Source organism: Mus caroli, chromosome 2 (genome assembly GCF_900094665.2).
Source record: "Mus caroli chromosome 2, CAROLI_EIJ_v1.1, whole genome shotgun sequence".
NCBI lineage: Eukaryota > Metazoa > Chordata > Mammalia > Rodentia > Muridae > Mus > Mus caroli.
This window is the reverse complement of record NC_034571.1, coordinates 122,413,331-122,437,081: the sequence shown is the minus strand read 5'-3', so window position 1 is coordinate 122,437,081 and position 23,751 is coordinate 122,413,331. Positions and strand designations below refer to the sequence as shown.

The window sequence follows — 23,751 nt, the reverse complement described above, 5'->3', positions numbered from 1 at the left end:
GAACTCCTCTATGACCTCAGCATTAGTTCTTGTCCTATGATGAACTGTGATGTTGTGTAGTGATGTTGTGTAGTGATGTTGTGTAAATGTCAACAAAATAAACCCTTTCCTTCCCGACTCACTTTTGATCACAGTGCTTTACTGTAGTCATGGAAAGCCTATGCCATGGTCATCAGCCCCATTGGGCAGGTAGAGAGGCACAGCTCAACACTCAATGCAGACCTGCATACAGCATGGAGTGATCCTTTCTTTAATTCCCAGGGAACCTTGGGAGGGGCACAATTAAACCCTATGTACAGCCAAGGTCCCGGAGGTAGCGAGCGGATGGGTGAACTGTCCAAATGCCCACAACACTGAAGCAGTGGAGAAAGTCTGTGCCTGAGTTTTCAGCACGACCGATGCAACCATGACCCTGTCTGAGCCAAGGGAACAAGAACTCCTGTAAAACCTAGCGAAGACCAAGTTATACAGAACGTTTTGAAGCCTTGGCATAGTTCATCCTCACCCCCAGCCCCAGAAGACAGGCAACTGGCAGACTCCAAGGACAGAGCTTCAAAGACAAAATGGAACACCCCCAAGGCATTATTGTTACCCAGAAATCTTTATTACAAAAATATTTTGCAAGCCAAAAATTTTAAGTTGCAACTATGTACAAAACAGGGCCTGTTTCCTTCTCATCTGGTCTACAGATAAACAAATCCCACTCCTCACAGGGCGCTTTTGTTCTCTTCTTTGTACCAGGGTTCCATAGGCTTGGGAGCCCCCAGGCTGCCTGGTTAAAGCCAAAGCTACACATCTTCCCTGCCTTGTTCCTTTCTCCCTCCAAAAAAACTTAAGACAAAATTAGGATGCCAGCGAGGACATTCTTTTAACTCATCTATACACCGGTGTGTGTATACACACGTGATGTCTCTAGGCAGAGGAGAAGGGGATGGGGCTTTACCAACCAACCCTTTGGAATTAGAAGACAGCCCAAGAACATGGCCCGGCCAAAGACAAGTTCTGGTTTGCTGGGCCAGTGAGGCCAACTCAGCCTAACTTCTAGATGCCATTATGGGAAGTATCAGGTCACCAGCCCTACAGAGCTGGGTCCTTGCTGTGCTCCTAACATCCCAGTCGCACCTACAGAAATAGGCAGGTTGGCTCTGCTTACATGAATAGCTGGAATCAGGAATCCCCAGGGATTGGGGACATTAGCGCCTCCACTTCCTGAGCTACATGTTAAGACCAGATAGTCAGGGTTGCTATAACCACTTGCCATTGGGCCCAGCCAGGCCCCGGCATCCAGTTTAAAGGGTGGGGGTCAGAGCCTCTGCCCAGACTCTCGAGCCAGTGACAGTGGGTGGTTTGCCCTGGCTCACAGCTGTGTTGTCACAGGTATGACCAGGTTCTGTTCCAGTGTGATCCTGCTGAGGTTTGCTGGCAAAAAAACGGACTCCTCCTTGCACTGATTACCTCAGAGAGCTGGCCGAGTGTCCCTTCTCTCTGCATGCCTCTGAAGTGCTTGTGAGTGAAGGGGGGGTATCACTGACCTTGTCCCCTAAATGTGGAATGGCCAACATTAGGTCAGCATTGGGTCAGACAAGGCTGCACTTACCACAGTAGCCATGGAGGCAAAGGGCCAGCCGTGTGGCCCTGTAAGAACAGGGCCTGGTTCGTCCCAGTGACGCTGGGTGCTGGAAGTAGCACTGAGGGATCCTTCTTGGTCCTCAGGATTCTGGGAATTTGAAAAAAATCTGTTTCTGCTGTAAGAAAATCCTTCCAGGACAATAAACTGTTAGACCTCAGACTTCACAAGACCCAACCATTCAACACATGACAAAGAGCCAAGATGCTGCTGCTGTTGTTTTAAGGGAAAGAAAAAATCAAAAAAGAAAAAGAAATTAAAAAGAAAAGAAACCCAACAACAACTAAACAGCACAAATCAAATTTTCTAACACCTTAGCTTCAAGACTGCACAGTTCACATTTCTCAATAATTTACAGGCGTCCACAGAGCGATGCTGCTGAGTTAGTGCTAGCTGGAGGAAGCAAGCTGGGACTGGAAGGGAGGTGGGGCCACACTGAACATGCCCAGGGAGTCTCTGCTGGTCTAGAAGGAGAGGGTTCCTTCTCCCCAGGGCTAGTCAGCCTGGGAGGTGGGGAGGCCAGCACTGTTGGCTGAAAACTTGCTGACTTCTGGTGTAGTTCTTCCACAGATGGGGCGGTTTGATCTAAAGGGAGTCTGGTCCCAAAGCTCAAGTTGGGTAGAGATGATGAGCTCTTCTCCACACAGAAGACCAAGCTCTGGAGCATCAGGGACGCAACCTGGGGTTGCCAAGACCAGGATCCAGACCCATGAGTGATGGGCCGAGGCACAACACTTCTTGGATTCCAGGCAGCATTCTCCAGTTCGCCCTCTGGTTCTGCAACACCCAGCCTCCGGAAGAAGGGGACATGGGTGCCCAAGAGGTGTTGAAGAGCCACGGAGGGAAGACAAAGGCCACCCTTACCCCTGGTCCTAGGACCTGTGCCACCTGGCCTTCTGGGGACAGGACTGGCTGGTTGGATGTCCTCATCATGGCCACTCCATGTAGGACAAGAAAACTTGTGGGGATGGGGCCTAGTACCGACCACAGCCCCATTCACTTCCTCTGGACCTGGACACTAGCATACTCTGAGAAAGATGGCTCAGGCTTGGGGGCTGGCTGTGCCCGGCTGAGGTGGACCATGTCCAGGTCAGCATAGGTGAGGGTATCCTCTGGCCTAGGCACTTTGCCTGTCTCAATGCTTGCATATTCTGTGTGGTTGTTAGGCTCAGGGGCCCGGGGTGCGGGCTTCTTCTCTTTGGGCAGATTCAGGTCTGCGTATGTGATGTCGTTGATGTCATTTGTGTCCTGGATCTAAAAGACACAGAGAGAAAGTCATTCTGGTGCCCCAGCCTGTTGACCCATCAACTGGCAACAAAATCGGCCCACTTCTTTCCCAGTGGCCTCAGCCTTCACTCGGGCCCTTCCCCTGCCAATGGTATCCCATTTCCAGCCTTTCTTCTTCCAATCCACCTTCCTCCTCACAGAGCCCAAAGGGTCTTCTGAAACACTCGGGTGGTTATCACATGTTCCTTTCCAGTCCCAGCTTGCTTCCTCCATGTTCATGTCACCTCCTTCTTTCTGGGTGGAACCACCTGCAGCTATCCCCTCCCCTTTCCCGTATCTTTTCCTTGGCCTGGATCACCCACTCTCACCTCTCTCACATAAGAGACCCCAGTGAACCGTGTACAATTCTGCTCTAGCACTGCTCCACCCTAAGATACTTCTTGGTCCTCAAGACCTCTGGCTGAACCCAGAGCTCCTCTGAGCAATTCAGCTCACATCTCCCTGGCATAGCATCTACCACCAAAGACTATGTTTGTTTTGCAACCTTAGCAAATGTGATCTCCCACAAGATAGGGAACACCTCTTCGTTTACATGTTTATTCCACATTTCTTTCTCGTTAACTGGGCATTTGTTATACTGCAGACAACAAGGCTAGCACAGAGGCCCAGTCCATGGTGACAGGATGGATGGATGGATGGAAAGACAGACAGATGGGAAGATGGGTGGGTAGATGGCGAGACGGAGAGATGGATGGAATCACATAGTCAGAAATCATTTCACAAAGGCTTGATGACAACGCTACTCAGGAAGAGTGACTGACCCTATTTTACAGGTAAAAAAGGTGACCTAGGGAGCAGATATCAATTCAGTGATTTGGTCTAAGTTCACTCAGCTGAGAAAAAGAAATGAAGCCTGTTGGAGCCTAACATGGTGAACTTCCCACACTGTGGTACCTCTACCCTGAGGCCTGCTGTCAGGGAAATCATGGAGACTGAACTGGTCTCCCTTCATGGCAAGATACTGAGGCTGATATTGGGGGCCAGGGCCTGACATGTATTTGCACACTCAGTAAGTCTTGGAATGTGAATTTCTACAGGCTTCAGTAACCAAGTCTTTTACCCAGAAGATTCCAGAAGGAAGCACAGAAACAAAATAACAGAGGGCAAGAACTCTGGTTGCCATGACTAGAAACGGCCTCATACTTGCTAATTACTGCTTAGCTCATGCCTAAGGCTGGTAGGGGCTGGCACAACAAGGTGTCTGGCTTACAAATCTCACACCTCTCCAAGCCTGGCCCCGTCAGCAGATTATGTCTAAAGTGGTGTCAACTGCTTTGGAAATAGCAGGAAAGCTGAGGCTTTCGTTCCAGGTTCAGGACTGGGTTTGTCTTGTTTTACAAGGCTCTGAGGAACCCTGTGTCCCCAGAGGTGACACTGTTGGACAGAGACAGCAGGGCTCACGGATCTGGGAAATAAACGAATAATACTGCCTATGAAATCTCCTCAACAATGAGCAGGGAGAAGCTACCAGGACCAGGACATCTTGTCATCCATCCAGGTCACTGGTGACACAGGGTTTTTCCTCTTCCTCCTCCACAAAAATGAGAGAGGCCATGACAGGCAGGGAAGAGTAAGGTGAGCTGACGATGGCTTCCAGTGCTAGAACTGGCTAGAGCAGGGGCCCAGAAGCAGGAATGTGCAGCAACAAAGGAGGCTGGAATCTGACTCTGGGTATCGTTTACGTGGGACACTGGTACCCCATGTTATGCAATGGTTCACAATGAACCCAGGAGCCTCAGACTCTCCAGCTGGAGCTGGAGAAGGATGCGGAGGACTCATGGGTGATTCAGTAATGCACAGCTCCTCCTCCCTAGCCCAGAGTCTTAATTTAGAACTGGATCTGCAACTCCGGTTGAAGCAAGGAAATCACACCCCAAGTTTCCCAGGAAGGGCAGCTCACCAAAGACTGTACCTGGGTTATTTCCCTGGCGTTCTTCTCGGGCTCGTGCAACCTGAAATGGAAAGAGACTCAGATAAAAATATCTATCTGAAGAGCTTATGCAAATCAACCAGAACCACATTCGGGACCTACATCCTACATGAGCGGAGGAGGGACCGTAAGTGCTTATCAAATGTCTGGACACAGGAGCCAGTCTCACTGAGGGAATTCTAAACAAAGCACACTGGCTTTTTGAAAAGCTTCTGTTGGAAGGATCTCTAGAAATGATAGTGCTGGAAAGGCCCACTGTACGGAGGGTGGGATGAAGAGGAGTTCCACCCACTGCCGTGGGGACAAACCAGGCCAATCCTTCCTGGAGGTGGTGGACAAATCATGAACAAGAATAATGCTCCATCTTTTGAATCATAACTGCACCTTTTGGGGGGATTGAATATACAGAGGCCTGTGCTCTAGACAAGATACAGAAATAAGTTTATGTCCTGGGGCCCTGCCGATGGGCAGTGGTTTTTTTGTTTTTGGGTTTTTGCTTTTTTGTTTTTTGTTTTTTTTGAAATTAGCATAAACTAAACTCTTCTCTGTTCAAAAAGTAGATGAGAAGTTTCCATTTTATTTTTGTGGTGCTGGGGACAGGGTTCAGTGCCTTGTTCATGCTAATAGAGTGGCATGTCTGAGTCACCGAGTAAGGCACTCTCAATGAAAATGTGCTGGAACTGGAAAGAAAATGCGAGCAACAGTGATGTGCAGAGTACTGCTTCTTGCCTTCCCTTCCCACATTTCCCAAGTGTTCTATGTTATAGATAGACCTACGTATTGTTGAGAAAAGGAACAAAATGCTGTGCTTAATAAGCAACAACAACCACTGACATACCCCTGGTCTCACCATCAAGAGACCAGGCGTGGCTCCCTGGAGGGTCACCGTGAAGGTGACGAGCCAAGACAGGTCCTGTAGGAGTTATATCAATTTTCAAGCCAGAAACTTGGGGCACTCAAGCATGAACAATGGCAGAATGAGCAATGGGGCTTGGCAGCAGGGTGTTTGATAGAGCTGTCATGACTGCCTGGATCATAAGGTGCCCCATGTGGCCAAACAGTCCTCCAGGATCCAGGATGCAAAGACAGGGGATCATGCCGCTCTCTCCCCAGTCTCCAGTTCCCACCTTCTGCAGGCCCTGTTGCTTGTTTGGTTCATATCCAGTCACTACACACACACACACTGCTGAGCCTGCTCACTTAGCCACTCTTACACTGTCCCATGTCCCATGCATGAGGGCTGCAGCTGCTTTGCATTTTTCTGCTTCGGTGAGAGCCATGGCTCACTCTCTCCTTCCTATGGTTACTATTGCTGGGACGAAACACCATGACTAAAGCAACCCGGAGAGGAAAGATTTTATTGAAATTATGCTTCCTCATCACTGTTATCATTGAAGGAAGTCAAGACAGTAACTCAAAGGACCCTGGAGGCAGGAGCTGGTGTAGAAGCCATGGGAAAGTGCTGCTTACCAGCTTGCTCCTCACGGCTTGCTCAGCCTGCTTTCTTGTAGAACCCCAAACCACCTATCCAGGGATGGCACCACCCACAATGAGCTGGGCCCTCCCCCATCAATCACTAATTAAGAAAACGCCCCACAAGCTTGCCTACAGCCCAATCTTAATGAGGTATTTTCTCAATTGAGGTTCCCTCCTCTCAGATGACTTTAGCTTGTGTCAAGCTGACACGAAACTATTCAGGACAAAGTCCTTACTACTTTTTCTCTCTGTCAACGTATATGTATCCTTTAAGACTTAACGATGTGTTTCCTCCCTGGAAGGCTTCACCAGCAGTGTTGGGTTGGTGTGGCTGCTTCTCTATGGCAACCTCACATCTTCTTGCATATCTTCATCTCTGCTTTCTGTTCCTCCTTGCCACACTGCCTTAGCACATAGGCCCAGGCACCCAACCTTGAAGCTAGCGCCTGTCAAACAGCCCCAAGGCCTCTGCACAGAGAACTCTCCCTTCAGATCTTTGAAATCCTATTTTAACACTTTTCTTTGGAGACAGGGTCTCACTTTGTAGCCTGGGTTGGCCTTGAACTCACAGAGATCCACTCGGCCCTGCCTCCCAAGTGCTGGGATTAAAAGCATATAGCATGGTGCTCGGCTGAAACCCTATTTTAAACAGCCTTATCTGAACCTTCACAGAACTCCCAAACTCTGTTCCCAGGAGGTCATTCCTGTCCTTCAGAGCAGTGTTCCACACCGTAAGCACTAGTCTGTTCTGCTTTAAAATTGGCACCACCATTACTCACGAGGGATCCAGACGAGTGTGGGATACATCCTGGATTCTTCTCTTCCTTATACAAGCACCACAAGGCTAACTGGCCATCTCCAAAAGCTACATCAGACTCTGCTATTTGGTTATCTTATCGTGCTGGTCCCAGGTTCTCAGGCTGTGAGAGGTCTTGGTTTCTCTGCCTCCATTTCTTACGTTTATAATGGATAAGTGAAAACCAGGGGTGTTGGCTCATCCCCATAATCCCAATACTCAGGAGGCTGACTCAGGGTTTCAAGTTCAAGGCCTGCCTGGGCTTTGAGACTCCCACTTCAAAACAAAACAACAGGAGAAGGAGGAAGAGAAGAAAAAGAAAAGGGGGAGGAGGAGAGGCACCAGCAGAAGCAGTTATTGCTCTGTACAGAAACCTCACCGTATACAGTGCAGTCCACTTCTACACTTCCACATCCTGTCTGATGAGGTTGTGCACAGCCCTTCCCTGCCCCTCTCTAGGCTTCGTTCCCTGCGCTTGCAGCCTTACCAATGCTCCTCCCTCAAGCCCTTGGCATTAGCTACTCCTTGTCTAGTGTACTCTGCCTAATAACCCCACACGGAAGCTCTCATTCACTGCTGCCTGCGTAGGGAGCACTCCCTGATCATCCACTGCTGCCTACGTAGGGAGCACTCCCTGATCATCCACTGCTGCCTACGTAGGGAGCACTCCCTGATCACCCCTGGGCTCTGGTCCTTTTGTCTTTTTTCCTAGCTCTTGCTCCACATCGATTATTAAGCTTCTAGCTTGCATGGCAAGCTGCCTCCCAAGGGACGGCGGAACCCTAGCACCTTGTCCTGGGCTAGCCTCTGGCTTATAACTCCCTCCGTAAATACTTGCCGAATGAATGGTCGAGTGTTTTCTCACTGGGTTTCCCTAGTGCCACTCAAGTCTGGCTCCGAGCTGAGCTCAATCCAAAACAAATAAACAACTGGGGTAGTCCTGGTATTCTGAGAATAAGTGCAGCAAACGTGTCACAGTTAAACAATAGCCGTCCACATGAACCCCAGTGCCCAATAAAAGAGCAGACAACACTCTCGTGTGGGCGGGGATAACAGTGTTCTCTCAGAAGGCTGGGCCCGTGGCCAGCCAGCAGCCTTCAGGGTCCTTTGAGTTCAAAGGCATAGGATCCCCATCACCCTCTCTGAGGTGCTAGGCCTCGTCCTACACCAGCACCAATGTCTTTCAAAAAGTATTTGATCCCATGCTGGGCTAGAGCCACCGCTGCCCAGGAAACCACCATTAAAGCTTGCTCCCCACCATCACTTTGGTCTAGAGACATGAAAGAAGCTAGTGATTTAGCTCCCTGGGTAGACTAACACTGGAATGACATGAAAGGGCAGAAAATGAGAAAAACNAAAAAAAAAAAAAAAAAAAAAAAAAAAAAAAAAAAAAAAGAAAGGGCAGAAAATGTCCTGCTTCTCTGGAGGAAGGACCAGGTGGCAGGAGGCAGCGGAGCATCAATGGGGAAATGCCGGTGTCGGTGTCAGTACCAGAAATCCTGCACAGACCTGGGCCAGCTCATCACCACACTGATATCTCAGATCCTGGCTGCCTCAACCACAGGAAGGGGAGCTGTGATAATCTCCTGGGGCAGGGGCTCCCAAAGGATGCCATGGAGTCTGGATCGCAGGCTCAGGTTGGCTTTGTGTGTGAACAGCCCCGAGGCTTCAGCTACTGTCTGGGAAGCCCTGTCCTTCCAGGATATGAAGATGATAGGATAGCAAGAGAAACTCACGCTCACCAGTGGGATGACATGAGTAAAGGGACAGATGGGCGTGGGACACAGTAAGTGCTCACTAAACAGAAGCTGTGACTGCTGCTGTCATCTCATGGTGTCACTATCTGCCAGAACTGACTATCTAACAAAGTAAGGCAAGTGAGAACAACAGAAAAACCAGACAGCGACCCCTCCCACAGGGAAGGAGTTCCAGGGACTCAGAGCTCGCAGGCGCTGCAAGAGGTGAGGGATGGAAACTACTCAGTCATTCTTTCATTCGCCTTTATAGAAAATCTACCCCATCCCAGGGATGGCACTCAAAGCACTAGCTGCTGTGAGCAGGAGGGACACAGTCCCCGTGCTCAAGAGATGTGGTCGAGAAAACACAGACAGGCCCAGAGCCACCTCAGGCATACCAGGATGTCTGACAGAGCATCAGAGGCTCACGGGAGGCCTGAGAGTACTGGCATTCCTGAGGAAGATCAGGTGAAAGAAAGATGCCAACTCCAGAGGAGCCGTTCGCAAAACCCACTGTGTCCCCAGATCCTCTACAGCCCTGGGATGGCACGTGTGTGGAAGAGGCAGTGTGAGTGGGCTAGGAGGAAAGCTGGAGCCCATATGTGGCAGGAGAGAGAAGAGGCCAGTGTGAGGTCTCGGGGCTGGCCAGAACTAACAGTGTGTTCACAGGGGATGGGCCCAAGCCCTTTGGACTTGACCTTGAAGGCCCACAGAAAGCAACAGAAGGTCTCTGAGCAGATGAGAGAGACAAGTTTTGCTCCTAGAAAAGACTGGGCCAGGTGAAGGAATGTAGCAAGCAGAGTGAGGGTGAGAGAACAGGATTCCTGGGGGAGTGGGAGCAGGGCAGGGCGGGGGCGGGGGCCGGGGACAGTACAGTGATGTGCGTGTTCAGGGGTGGAGGCTGTGAGGTTGGACAGGGTCGTTCAGGAGACTGCCAGGGAGACCAAAACAGGAGCCAGGTTCATCCCAAGGGGACTGTGCACTCTCTTGTTGGGAAGACATGGGCAGGTGAAGCTTCCCAGAGCCCCTGAAGGTAGGTGAGATACTCCTGCTACGTGCAACCACAGTTTCTACTACTGATGGTCCTCCAACCAGGACACAGACTCCTCCCTGTCCCCAAACATGAGTTGTCCTTGACGCTACAACCAGTTCATCAGCAAGTCATCTTTAAAGTACAGCTAGAGTCTGACCACTTCTTAGCTCACATTCCCCTTGGCTCAAGCCTTCACCATCTGCTTAGAGCAGTCCAGTCATCCCTCACTGGCCCTTCTGGCTCCACCTCATCTGTTGTCCAGCTTCTACACATGGAGAAGGCGATACTTATAAAATAAAAGCTAGATCACATCTTTCCATGGAACCACGCGAGTTCTTCTACAGTCACAAGCTCTATACCACTGGCTTCTGCTGCTCCAGATCCGCAGTTCAATTCTGAACTCCAGAAGGACGGGAAGGAGGAGGGAGGGAAGGGGGGAGGGAAGGAGGGAGGGAGGGGGGAGGGACAGAGAGAGGGAGGATGATGGAGGAAGGACAGAAAGATCTGCCCAGCTCATGAGGACACAGCCTCACCTGAACCGACATGAAGCCATTTACAGTTTTATATTTCACGCTGGCACCTTCACACAACAGACTCTGGGGCGCTGCCCTATTCTTCTGGGGAGCACCAGAACCCAACTTACAAGCCAGAAAAGCCTTTCTCCAAAACAGGTGAAGCTCACATGGCTGCATGAGCTTCCTCGTTTCTTGCCTTCCTGTGCCCAGTCAGTTGGGCCTCCCAACCTCAGGCGTGGTTCTACCTGTTCTCTTGTCCAAGCATGTTAGGCCTGTGTGAGAGCCCCGAGCTTCAGGTCCCTGCTCACATGTCTCTTCAGAGGCTATGGTTTCCTCTGCCTACGCTCCTCATACACGGCCACCCACCCCTGCTGTGTCAGAGCCACCTTACTCTGGATGGCTGTGCTTCCACACTCACTTTCTGCATCCCTCCCCAAGGCCCAGCCCGCCGGTGTTGCACCCTAGCTCCTAGAGCGGAGTTCTGCCACAGACCCCCTTGAACATAAACAACCACACTAAGGTGTCCTGTTGAGGTCACCGCCTGAGCCCCTGATCGGGCTGTGACCTCCAATGGTCTTTATCACCACCCTTGCAGATCACTCAGCCTACACCCTACTAATATGCTTGGCAGAAGGAAGGAGGGGAACCTGGCTTAGGCTTGGAGAGGTGAGCCCAGTAGAGTGTGCAGGACTTCATGAGCACAGATGGCGAGAGGAGGGAGGCTGCCCTCGCTGTCACTGGGAATTAGGCAAAGGCCTGGGCTACTAATGCCAATGTACCCTGAAACCTATTCCTTTAAGGCAATATTTAAAAATAGCCATGATAGAAAAGAAAGAGGAATGTAGGGAGATATAAGTGAGGGTTAGTGATTTATAGTATTTTGGGGTTGTTTGAGTAAAAAGAGGCATCTGGGAGGATGGCTCAGTGGGTAAAGTGCCTGTTATACATGAAGACCAAGTTGAGATCTCTACAGTCCATATAAAGCCAGGCGTGGCTGCTTATGTCTGTCTGTAATCCCAGAGATCCTAAGGGGAGACGGAGACAGTAGAGTACCCTGCTCATCAGCCAGCTAACCTGGCAAACACAGTGGAGCAAGAGACTCGATCTCAAACAAAGTGCAGGCAAGGATCAAGCTATTCACTGGTCTGCAGATGGCTGACCAAGGTATTCACTGGCCTTCGGATGCACGCTGTGGCAAGCACATGTCCGCACTCACACACAAACATGCACACACACACACATACACACAGATCAGAAATAATAAAATAGGTAAGTATGAAATGGTTCAGGGATGCACTTACCGTGTGGAAGACGTTGACCCCTTGGCTGAAAGAGAAAAAGAAAAGGATGTTACTTAACCAGAAACAAGTTGCTGTGTAATTTTCCTGGAGCCAAGGTTTGCCTTCAGGGGCATGGGGAGAATCAGTCCAGGAAAGGCCAAGCCAGAGGGCTAAACTGGGCTAATGTGCTCCTCCTTTGTCCCACGTAGCCTCCAGCCTCCGAGGGCCCAGGGGCCCTCCATTCTCCGCTAGGCCTCCTCTCCATTTAGGCACATCATCTTGACAGTCCCCAGTTAGGTTCTACATGGTTGGAGAGTAGATTCGAACAGGAATTTGAGTTGAAAAATCCTAGGTCTGTTCCCTGACTAATCTGTTGTGTGACCCTGGGTGGGTCACTTCCCATCTCTGAGCTCCTTAACTCACACGGCATCCATTATTTACCCATTCTCATTTTCCAAGAAAGCGACTGTTGGCTTCTGTGCTTTTAGGTCTGGGATGCAGGAAGGGCATCATCCCAGAGATTATCTCCGGGGGATTATATTTATCTGTAACAGTTTGATTCCCAGTTTGTTATAAAGCTCTAATTAAAACAGATGCACTGAAAGAGGCTCAGGGCTGCACTTTGAGCAGGCCACCCAAGGATGATGAGCTCAGGCGGCTGGGTGGGAGGAGGGGCAGGCTGGGGCTTCCCAGGAACTGGATCCGCAGGTGAGCCAGGCTAGAGGGAGGCCGCAGCCAGCGGGGCACAACAGAATGGTCCTCACTTTAAACCAGACAATGGATCTCATCCCAGACTCACATTAGCTGACAGGAGAAGGGGTGACTTTTCAGGGTAGAGGAGGGAGACGTGATGTGCTGTGTGGAGGAGATCCTAACATGCTCTCTGGCTTTGAACTCTGGCCTCCCAGCCATGAGGTTCTGAATACGTTTGGGTAATGCTGCCGTGTCTCAGTCACCTCATCTGTCAAATGGGCCAGTGAGACCACCAAGGCTGCTGGGGAGAACTGATTGCATTATCACATGAAAAGTACCAGGAGTACTGTGGGCCTGGGCTGAGGACATTTTGGCTGTCCCTGTTGCTTGAGCCTGTGTTTGGGAGCCGGGCTCTGCACACACTCACCACTCAGGAGCCGGGTGGTCTCCTGTGACCACAGACCTCTAGGCCACTATCCCTCCTCTGATCCCTTAGGTACTGATGGGGTGCCACACAACAATAAGCTCCCACTGCTGGGCCTCTGAAAAGACAGCTGGAGTGTCACCAGTGTCTGCTGAAGTGCTCTGCACTGTGCTGGCCCAGGGACATGCTTTCCTGACAGGAACAGGAGCCCCTCCTGTGTCCCCCTCTGAAGGGACTCTGGGAACAGTCAGGCAAAACAAACAAACAAAAACAAACTTAGGACTCAGGTCATCAGGCAGAACTTGGCTTGGCTGATGTTTCAAAGGTGAGTCTTTCCAGTTGGTCCAGATGAGACAGACAGTGCGGTACAGAGACAGAGGGGTGCTAAAGGGATGGGAGACCGGTGGTCCCCATGGTCCCTCCTAAGCCAGGCACTCAGCTACAGGATGGCAGCTTGGGATGGTGCTTGTTTTCACGCTGTGGTTTGTGAGAGTCGCACTGGCATTCTTAACACCAAAGAGAACACAATATAATCAAAAGAAAACATCAGAGTTTCAAATATATATATATGTATATATATATATATATATATATATATATATATATATATATATATGGTGTACTGAGTTGAGATATAAAACGTTACATCTATTGCTTTGGATAATACAGCAACAACAACAAACATGGGAAACCAGCATAAAGCAGTCTCCTCCAGCAGAGTGGAGATGTGTCCTGGGAGGTCCCAGGATGTGGCGGACCTACCAGTTCACAGCAGTTCACTTGGGCCTCGTAAGTACTCCTCAAACCACTGCCCCTGATTAGCTATGTGACCTCCAGCAAGTCAGATGAACCGCTTGCCCCCTGCCAGTCTCCTCTAATGTTGCTGTGGCCAAATGCAATACTAACCAATCTCAGATGGGGAGAGGGAAGCTGGTAGAGGCTGCGGTGGTGAGGACGGAACAGTCTGGAGCCTTATTTGCCTGACTCCAAGGTCAGAAGCTTTGCAGAGCCGTTACCACAAACATATGCATGTGCACACAAGAGAAACATGGCCTGGCCTAGAACTCACACCTTCCTTCCCCGATGGAGCCATGTACCTTGCTGCTGTGAGGGGCTTTCCTGGCTTATGTATGACTCTGGCTGGAGGAGCTGCCCTTGTTAAACATTTGTGTGTCAGGCACTTTCCTAATCTACATGGAAACTCTGCCGGCTCTCCCACTTGGACTCCCTTGGCGGTAGTTGGGAGTTCTGACTGGAGAACTTGTTAACCTGGAGCCTGGACACAGATAAGGGACACAGAAGGCTGCAAGCAGCTCAGGCATCTCCTCTCGGAGGCTGGCAGTAAGAGCCTCCCCACTGCCACCCTAACAGCTCCTGGTTTCCTTCTCCCTCAGTAGCAGTTCCACGAGGACATAAGACCTGGGGTGGTGATGGTCGTTTTACAGCCAGGAGGGAAGATGGCTGAGGAATGAACCTCTTAGACCCATCGTGATGAAGCTGTTCCATCAATCCCCCCAGACGACCTTATGGGCTTCTTGTCACTGGAAGCCAGGTATACTTAAGAACCCAGGGGCCATCCTGTCAGGACAGCCCGGAGAGAAAGAAGAGATCCTGCTCACCTTTCTTCTGTTTGATCCGGAGGAGGTAGAGGGCAGCAATCAGCAGGACTACGAGCAAAGCACACGCCACACCCACACCGATGAAGACGCTCCAGTTGTGGGTAGCATTATCACCTGAGGACCACAAGGAAGAAGGGCTTCATGTATGCCACTCTGTGACTGAAACAATGAAAGCCTGCTGCCCCTTTCTCCCGAGTCTTCTGTAGCTGTGGACACCTGGCTGGGTCTTCTTACATAGCTAAGCTTGCCTAACTACCCATTCAGGCCACCCGTGAGCAGTGCAAAATGCACACTGCTGGCAGCCACAGACAAAGTAGGCACAGGACATAGGCAGAAACCATACTACCGACCCTGAGGAATGGAACCCCATCCCTTCTCATTGGCCCTTGCAGCAGGACAGACAGACTGGAAACCAACTGTCAGGGGAGGAACTTGGGAAGATGGTGACAGTGGAGGGCCTGCTGCACGAGATCTGCACAGCACCCAGGGCTTCACCCGTGTGTCCAGGACCTAACCCACAGTGTGTATGTTTGTGGCAGAAGGACAAGCAAAGTCCTAAACTAGCGGTTCTCAACCTGTGGGTCGTGACTCCTTTAGGGATTGAATGACCCTTTCACAGGGGTCACCTAAGAACATGGGAAAACACCGATATTTACATTGCAATTCATAACTAGCAAAATTATAGTTATGAAGTAGCAATTTTATGGTTGGGGGTCACCACAACCTATTAAAGGGTCACAGCATTAGGAAGGTTGAGAACCACTGTTCTAGACCAAAGCACAGTAAAGTCAAGAGCAGGGCTCTGTGACAATGAAATGTGAACTCAAGCAAGGGCTCCAACTCGTCCTCATCCACAGCAGAGGACCATGGTCTCCTGCTGGTTTCCTCTAGTACATCATTCAACGGCATGAGGATGACCTGAGGAGCCACCTGCCCAGCCTTTCATCCTCCAGCAAAGTATTTCTTTATTGATTCCCTACTGTGTTTTGTGTGCTCTAAAGGTGATGTTGGGTAAGACAGTCATGGTCCTTACCAACCAAGGAGAGACAAACCTATCCCTTTTAACATGTCCACAAACAAGCAGAGGCTCAAAGAGAGGCACTGGCTTGTCCAGGATCACACAGCAAGTCAGTGATAGAGCCATCATGGACACTTCCTACCTGCACGGTCTATGCATCCTTAAGGAATCAGTCATGGGTAAAATCAAATGAACACAACACAGGCTCGTGGAACTCCTGAAGCACCTTTGAAGGATGAGTGGAAAAGCGGCCCCTGTCCTCTCCCCTTCAGAGGCTCTGCTATGTACACAGCATCAGCTGTAGAGCCGGCAAACATTGAGTGAGACAGTGCTAAAGAGCTGTTGCCACGTGGCCACTTTCAAAAGAAGAGCTCTTGATTGACGTCACACTGGAGGGGCTGAGGTGGCACTGCTGACATGTCAACTGTCACAGGATGTGGAGCATGGCAGCTGTCTAGACACACACACCTTGGCCTAGAAATAGTCACGGGATGACTGTCCCAGGGAGATGGCCACTAGGAGAAGGTATGAACAAGGATACTCTTTGCTGTACTGGCTGTCCCTGAACCAGATCGCCAGCCTCTATGAGACGTTAAAGGAGGGACAAGCGATGGCACAGCAAGGAGCAGAGGCCAGAAAGAGTGAGAGGTAGGGGAGGGGCCATGGGGACAGAACAATTGTTAGGTGGAGAAAGCAGGAGGCTGGAGGCAAGCAAAGACAGACTCCCTCTCCCTTTCCTCCTCTCTGATACACTGTGTCATCAGACCCATCCAGACAGGAGCCAAACTCTTACCAGTGCTGAATCTAGGAGCACAAATGCTGGAGAAGCAGTTCTCATTTTAAAACTATGTTTATGCTTATAAACTTCTAGACTTCTCTATAATAAGCATTATATAATAACTTTAATCATGATAAAGATTCAAAAAAAAAAAAAAAAGGAAAAAGAAAAAAAGAAGCCCAGTCAGCGGGAGTGGAGACCTCACCAGGGATGGTTTGCATGTTCCCTTGATCACTCGAGTGGGCAAATCCCAGCACGGTATGGTTTTGGGTGATCGCTGGCTGTTGGTCGTGCTTCACCTGGCACGTGAACACCACGTCCTCTCTATGAGCAGATGAGTTCACCAGGAACAAGCTTGTGTAATTATAGGTCCCATCCATGTTCTTTGTGAGATTCTTGGGCGTGTCATTCCGTGATACGTTTCCATTCTCCAGCCAGATCAGCTGGAGATCCTCGGGGTAGAACCTCTCCGCCCGGCAGGTGAGGTTCACCTGGTTCACTGACGTCAGGGGCTGTTGGGTGACCTTCACGGTGGGTGAAACTGAAACAGTACAGGCAAAAGCTCTAACCTTAAGCTGCACTGTGATCCCAGGGAGGGGCTGCAGAGCTGAGCCTCTCCCACCATCACAGCAAACAAACAAGACTGCTAGGCATGCATTGCGTACTCAGACAGTGTGGGTCTCATACAAATGGAATCACTAAGCACAGCACCCAGAACACAAACGGTGCCTTGTCTGGGAACTGGTAGCTACTGGTATGGTGATAATGAATGATGTCAATGCATGCAGTACCTACAACAAAATAAATGAAAACTACCAGGCAAAGGGGGCGTGGCTCACACTGGGTGCCCAGGAATTATAGTTGCCATTGAAATGCAACTACCAGCATGGTGCTAGTCATAGGGTAATGGCTGCTGTGTACTTGGGCTAGAAGTCAAGGACATCTACCTCGGATGAAGTCAGACAGGTTAGCAATCCCACGAAGAGGGCTTCTATCCAAAGTGATGTGGGCTACCTCGCAGATGACCTTAGAATGAACGTCCATGGAGTTTAGTACCATCCTGACTGTGCTGGAGATGTTGTAGGAGACATTATTTCCACTAAGGTTCATGGTGGTCTCCAAGTGGCTAAGTTCTTGCTCATCTTTGAACCACTTCAGGGTGATATTCCGGGGAGAGAAGCCATGAGACTTGCAGGTGAAGTTCACTTTCTGGTCAGGTATGCCCCTGTCTGCTGGGCCAGATACCTCCGGTGGAGAAGGTTTGGCTAAAGGAGCATTTATAGACAAGAAATATGATTGTGATGGCCAAGCAAATGAACTGGTGGTGTAAGTCGTCTGCCTAGATACCGTCATCATACTGGAACATGGGGGATTGGCCCCAGGGCTTTATGCATACTCAGTGCATATTCTACTACTAAACCATATGGCGTCTCTAGTCTGGTGACACTATTCATTCATCTCCCTCCTGATGAAGCTGGAATGACCATGTCCTTAGCCTTCTATCTGGGGAGGATGCAGAAGTTTCATGAAATGGAGGGGTCGGTCAGGCAGTAAGGCAAGACCAGGAACTCCAGGCCCAAGGTCTAAATCTTCTCTGCTTCAGGGATTTCCAAGATTGCTGACCTATCTCATTCTTTAACTACTTTTAACTGCGTTCCTGGATACTCTGCCAACCTAGAGAAAGTGTTTGCAGAAGTAAACACAGGAAACAAATAACACTGTAGGAGAGTCAATCGGATCCCAATGGCTGCTCTGAGATGTTTACACTGCCCAGAGCCATGCATATGAAATGGGAGACAAGGTTTCTGCTTTCTGGATGTGGTGAGGAAGAGATGAGGCCCTGGAGGCTTCCTGCTTTGGGTGACTGACAGACACACAGAGATGCTCCTCAAACATGACACACAGATCTGACCTTGACCCGGATATTTATTAAAAATTATTTTTTAAATGTGTCTGTGTATATGAGTGAGTTCCTTAAGAGAGCAGAGAGGGCACTGGATCCCCTGGAGCTGGAGTCGCAGGCGGTTGTGAGTCACCCAGCCACGTGGATGCTAGGAATTGAACTAAGATCCTTGGTAAGCGCAGTACAAGCTCCTCAATCAGTGAGCCTCTCTCCAGCCCTACACTTTATTCTTACATTCTCCCTGTAAGAACTTGGGAATTCACTACGTGGGCTTTCCTCTTCTTCTTCTCTCTCTACAACCTAATAGGCTTTTCCCAGGCCAAGTCCCATATTTGAAAGAGAGAGGCTAAAGGGAGTTTTTGCTTTCAATCTGTAGAGCTTTTGTTTATAGAGTTGGAAACAAAGATCACTTCTATGTTAAGAAAGTCAAAGGTGGTTCTTGATTTCTAATTAGTAAAGAGACAGATAGCGAGCAGCCCCACCAAGCAAGCAGACACGCTTCTTCTGGTCCTGAATGGACACATGGGTGACTAGGAGGGAGGCAGTGTCCCTTGGGGATTAATCCAAACTGCTCATGAGCAACCAGCATCACCTCCAGATAGCAAACACAACACGTTTCCATCTGCCAACACATACTGGCTCCCTAATATCCGCCTAATATGTCGAGGGCACAGAAAGGAGGTGTCACTTGAAGAAGTCAAGTCATCAGATCACCAGCAGCAGTGAAGAGCCATCCGTCAGGCCCTGGGGACTCCCTGTGCTTAAATCTAACCCAACTAGAAATGTAAAATATTGTTGAAAAAACTGCATCTGTACTGAATAGTAACAGACTTTTCCTTGTCACTATTCCCTAAACAACACATAGAACAACTATTTACATAGCATTTGCATCGTATTAAGTATTATAAGAAACCCAGAGATGATTTAAAATAGATGGCAGGATGTGTGTAGGTTACACACAAATCTCCCCCATCCTGGATGAGGGCCTTAAGCATTTGGATTTGCGTATCCTACAGATACCAGGAAAAAGCTGAAGTCACCATCTATTGAGTTCTTAGAGCCTGACACTGGCTGCTCCTTCTGTGCTCGCCAGCCCATGAGGGGGTAGATAGGGTGAATTCCTTCTGTAGGACAAGGCTCAGAGGAGAGTGGGACTAGCCAAAAGCATAGTGGGTGGGTTTCAACTCTTCCACTGAGATGACTAATTTAGTACTTAAAAATATTTATCTTCCGGGGCCTGGAGAGATGGCTCGGTGGTTAAGAACATTAACCGCTCTTCCAGAGGTCCTGTGTTCAATTCCCAGCAACCACCTGTTGACTCACAACCATGGTAATGGGATTCCATGCCCTCTTCTGGTGTGTCTGAAGACAGCTACACTGTACTCACATACATAAAATTAAAAAAAAAAATCTTTCAAGAATCTATCTGTGTTTCCTTTATACAAAGTTGATAAAAAAAATCACCTTGGGAAGATGACTTAAAGATGACTCCTGGAATACAGTAGGTGCCTAATAAATAACAGCAGTGGCTACTATAGTTAGCTCTGAGACTACACATTTCTACTTTGGCAGCCAGAAGGCACAATAAGGCCACCACATTATGGCTTTCTCCTCTTTGGTAGAAATCCCCCTCAGGACCCGAGTTAGGCTAGCTGCTTCAAAACTCCAATGGGGTCACAGGTGCTTCATCCAGATAAGCTATTAAGGAAGCCTGGAGCACCGAGGAAAGATCTGTGATATCTGGGGTCATCAAGGCAGGGAGGGACTCTACTAGAGATAGAGAATTTGTCTCTGTTCAAACACAGATGTGTAGAGGTCAGGAACACCCTGGCCCTGCTCGTAGCAGAGCTGTCAGAGCTGTGTGGGATGCATCTCCAGTATCCTGAGGTCAGCTCCTGGAGATGTTGTTGCTTGACCTTGGGACCCAGAGAACACATGCTCTTCCAACGCATAAAAGGTTTTTGAGTACCAGCTTCATGGGCACTACCTTCACTAGGGGGGAAATAAAAGTCACAGCTTTTCTTCTGTGGTTTCAGGACACGTATCTCAGCCTGGTTGTGGTTAGAAACATCAGACACAAGCTGTAGAGATAGATCGGCAGGTAAGAACACTTGCTGATGTCACACGCATGCACGCAGCTCACTCAGAAACCTCAGATCCATGTCAGGACAATTACAGCAGAATTTCAATGGCAGACACGAGGTGTGTGGTGCTTTTTGGTCTCTTAGATGGGTTACATGAGCAGACAGATGGAAAGAAACCAACTTACCCCACCCCAACCCCACCAACACTTGAGGCTGGTAAGGGAAAGTGACCCACCCAAGGTCACATGGCCACAGTTCAGGACAGCTCCCACTGGTGGGATGCTTCCTACAAGCCAGGTGCTGGCTAAGTGTTTGATAAGATGTCACTGCTTCAGTCCTGACCACATACTCCACGAGAGTGGAATGGACATAGGAGCCCACCGAGGCTGCTACAAGGAGGGGTTGTCCTAGGACACAGGCAAAGGAATGGCTTATCTACGTTGTGGTTCCAAACTGTAAAAACCCTGCCCCCTGTCCTCCTGGCCACTGTACTTCTCATCCTCAGTAATGACCTTGACGCCCCCCCCCCCCCCCGCCCCCATCTAGGGCTTTGTTAATATCTTGATGCTCATAGAACCCAAAATGGAGCCATTACTGTTATTTACACAAAGAGAAACTGAAGACTTGACAGAAGCCAATCTTGCTCCAAATAGAAAGGTCTTGGGCAATTCCTCATGGCTCCCTAAAGGGCTATTCAGTGTCCTAATACACCCTGTACAGGTAGAGTATGAGTATGCTCTGGCTTAAGGAGAAAATGCTATGAAGAAGATGCAGCATGAAGCCACACGTGATGAAGATGTGGCAGGAAGCCCCTTGCTAGTTGTAATTGCCTGGGCAAGTGACACATTACCTGGGAGCTTCGGTGTCTGTCATATCAGGATAAGCTACCTGCCCTGCTTCTGTGCAGAGGTGACAAGGAGACTCGATTGCTGCCTGGAGGGAAAACTACTACCATCTATACAAATTAAAACGAACACAGCTATGTGATGTAAGCCTTGCACAGTGGGTGTCTCTGTCCTAGACAAGTGGGATGAGCATCCAGTGCGGCACTATTGTAAAAGTCCACAGTTTGGAAGAACTGAATTCTCTACCAACAGAAGACTATAATAAATTGTGGAATTTCTAGAGGCTAGAGTAAAATGGAGGCATTCACATAATGGAGGGGTGCTTTGTGTCCTGCCTAGCATTTGGGAGAGCTTTCCCAGTCACTGACAGGCCCCGGGTTCTGAATGGAGGGGGCATCCTGAGTCTCTGTGAAAGTGATGGTGGAGAGTCTGGGTTTCCTAGAGGCTCAGAACTTTCTCAGCATCTCCTGTGTCCTGGGCTCACCTGTGAGGATGCTTAATGCCTGGGCAGCAAGGAGCCTGCCGGGATCTGCATTCTGGTATTCGCTGGTACTTGAACCATGGGCAAGGAAGAGAGGGCTGTGGGGTGGGCAGATGAGGGTGCAGATGCCCTCTTACCTGCTAGCACTGGAACCTTGAGCTAACACCTGGCCTCAGCTTCTCTGATCTGTTGAAGGTTGAGCTTAGATCATGAACCTGACCTCCCATTGTACCTGCTGTGAGCCACACTCACCAGATCCAAGATGTTATTCTCTGACCTGATGCTACATATCAGGGTATGAAGAAGGCACAGGCTTACTTACCGAGTACATAGACCTCTGTTCCCCCTCCAGATTGTATTTTTGTGTCAGACGCTGATTCTCTCTGGAACTTCACACAGTAGTAGGTACCGGCATCTGCTGGGGTGACATTACTGATACGGATGGAAAAGTCCAAGTTACTTCTCTTAGTAGTATCTGAAACATTTGTAACTCGAGAAAAGTGTTCTCCTGTGAAACTGTAGATCAACAGCTGGCTTTGCCCAACTCCTTTGTACCACCTAATGGGTCCCACTGGCAACAAGGAGGTCACAGTGCAGTTCAGAACGGTCGAATCCCCAGCAGCAACAGACACTGATTTCTCAGGCTGAATCACCTTCAGTTCTTTCCCCGTGACTCCTGGAAAGAAAGATGGCAGCCATGACTAACCTTAAGGGATCCTGCAGGCTCAGGTTTATCAATGATTTTTCACTGATTGAGCACACACAATGCTATTGAGTTCAGCACAATGTTCAGCATGTGTTATTCCCCACATGAGCCTCAAGACTAATAAGAAAACTAAAGCACAGAGTGCTAAGCCACATAGCTTAGCATAGTAGAGTGCCTAAGCCCTTTGGAGAAGTGTCATGTCTGAGCTGAATTTGTCAGTTATTTATTTATTTATTTATTTTGGTTTTTCGAGACAGGGTTTCTCTGTGTAGCCCTGGCTGTCCTGGAACTCACTCTGTAGACCAGGCTGGCTTCGAACTCAGAAATCCACCTGCCTCTGTCTCCCGAGTGCTGGGATTAAAGGCGTGTGCCACCACGCCAGGCCTGAATTTGTCAGTTATAATGGGAGCTTGAATTCCCCACAGAGGGAACAAACCCAGCAGAGATGCAGATGGAGGAGACCCCAGGATGTGTGGTACTTTTCAAAGAGGGAGATTGTGTAGACCCGAGCAGAGCAGCGGGTCTCAGCAGTCTGTGGTAGGAGAGGTGAGAACCCGGGTCTTAGCATAAGGCTGTGGCTTGGTAGCATAAGCCTGCATCACATGGAGTCATCAGTAGGCCCAGGTGCTCACCCTTTGCCAAATGCTGCAGAGTTGTGGCTTTAGCATGGACAGGGCTTTTGATGGTCCTTGGCCTTAGTTTCTGTGAAATGTGTAGCATGAGCCCATCTTGATGTACTTCTAATACAAACAAACAAACAAACTGAAGTTGGTGAGTTAAAAAGCAGCATCTGGGCTGGAGAAATGGCCAGCGGTTAAGAGCACTGGCTGATCTTCCAGAGGACCCAGGATCGATACCCAGCACTTATATCATGTGGTCTGTAAGTCCAAGTGCAGGGGATCCAGGGGCTTCTAGCCTTCACAAGCACCCCCACATATGCATATACCAATAGATATACATAATTAAAGTAAAATAAGTAATTTTTAAAAAGCAGCATCTAGGGATGATCCAATGGATTAAAGTCCTTGCCACCCAAGCACAGTGGCCTAACTACCTTCCTGAACAATGGTTTGCTGAACTTATGGATGTAGAACATGAGCAGTCAGACACATAGACATTAGAGACACAGTGGCCCAGACGGGAGGACAGGAGAGGGAGGACGAAGATAGCAAGAGTGGCAGACTGCAACAGTGAGTCAGGTGATCTTGGTCCGCAGCTGGGATCCCCACCGGCTTCTAATGTGACTCTGTCTATTAGACAGGGCTGTAGAAGGATCCTTGGGTAGCCCCTCTTGTGTTGGCAGAGTAAAAGAGACACTGTGTGTTTGCCTATAGATCAACAGCCTGGTCTTGCTGCACTGTCAAGGGGAGAGAGCCTAAGGCAGGGAGGTCCATGGATCAGCTCTGCTGTCACTGCAGGCACTCAGAGCCCTGGGATGGGCCTGTCATCAGTTGCTCACTGTCCTGCCTCTCCTTCTTCCCCAGCCAGGGCTTGCCTTGAGATCCAATTTTCATGGCAGA

General features: G+C 49.4%; 1 protein-coding gene across 10 annotated transcripts in view; it reads right to left on the bottom strand.

The window, feature by feature from the left end:
* Positions 1–582: 582 nt before the first annotated feature.
* LOC110289287 (tyrosine-protein phosphatase non-receptor type substrate 1) overlaps positions 583–23,751 on the bottom strand; it is a 39,203-nt gene continuing 16,034 nt past the window's right edge. For 3 of the 10 annotated variants that reach the window (XM_029473619.1, XM_029473621.1, XM_029473620.1), the window contains 8 exons: positions 22,864–22,971; positions 21,848–22,201; positions 17,160–17,477; positions 16,418–16,753; positions 14,417–14,530; positions 11,702–11,726; positions 4,815–4,866; positions 583–2,881 (listed from right to left, as the gene is read on the bottom strand). In XM_029473619.1, the coding sequence (XP_029329479.1) occupies positions 2,624–2,881; positions 4,815–4,866; positions 11,702–11,726; positions 14,417–14,530; positions 16,418–16,753; positions 17,160–17,477; positions 21,848–22,201; positions 22,864–22,971 (1,565 nt within the window). In that variant the 3' untranslated portion in view covers positions 583–2,623. The remainder of the gene's footprint in view (positions 2,882–4,814; positions 4,867–11,701; positions 11,727–14,416; positions 14,531–16,417; positions 16,754–17,159; positions 17,478–21,847; positions 22,202–22,863; positions 22,972–23,751) is intronic. The other 7 variants (XM_029473622.1, XM_029473628.1, XM_021155428.2 and 4 more) reach the window with 7 other exon arrangements.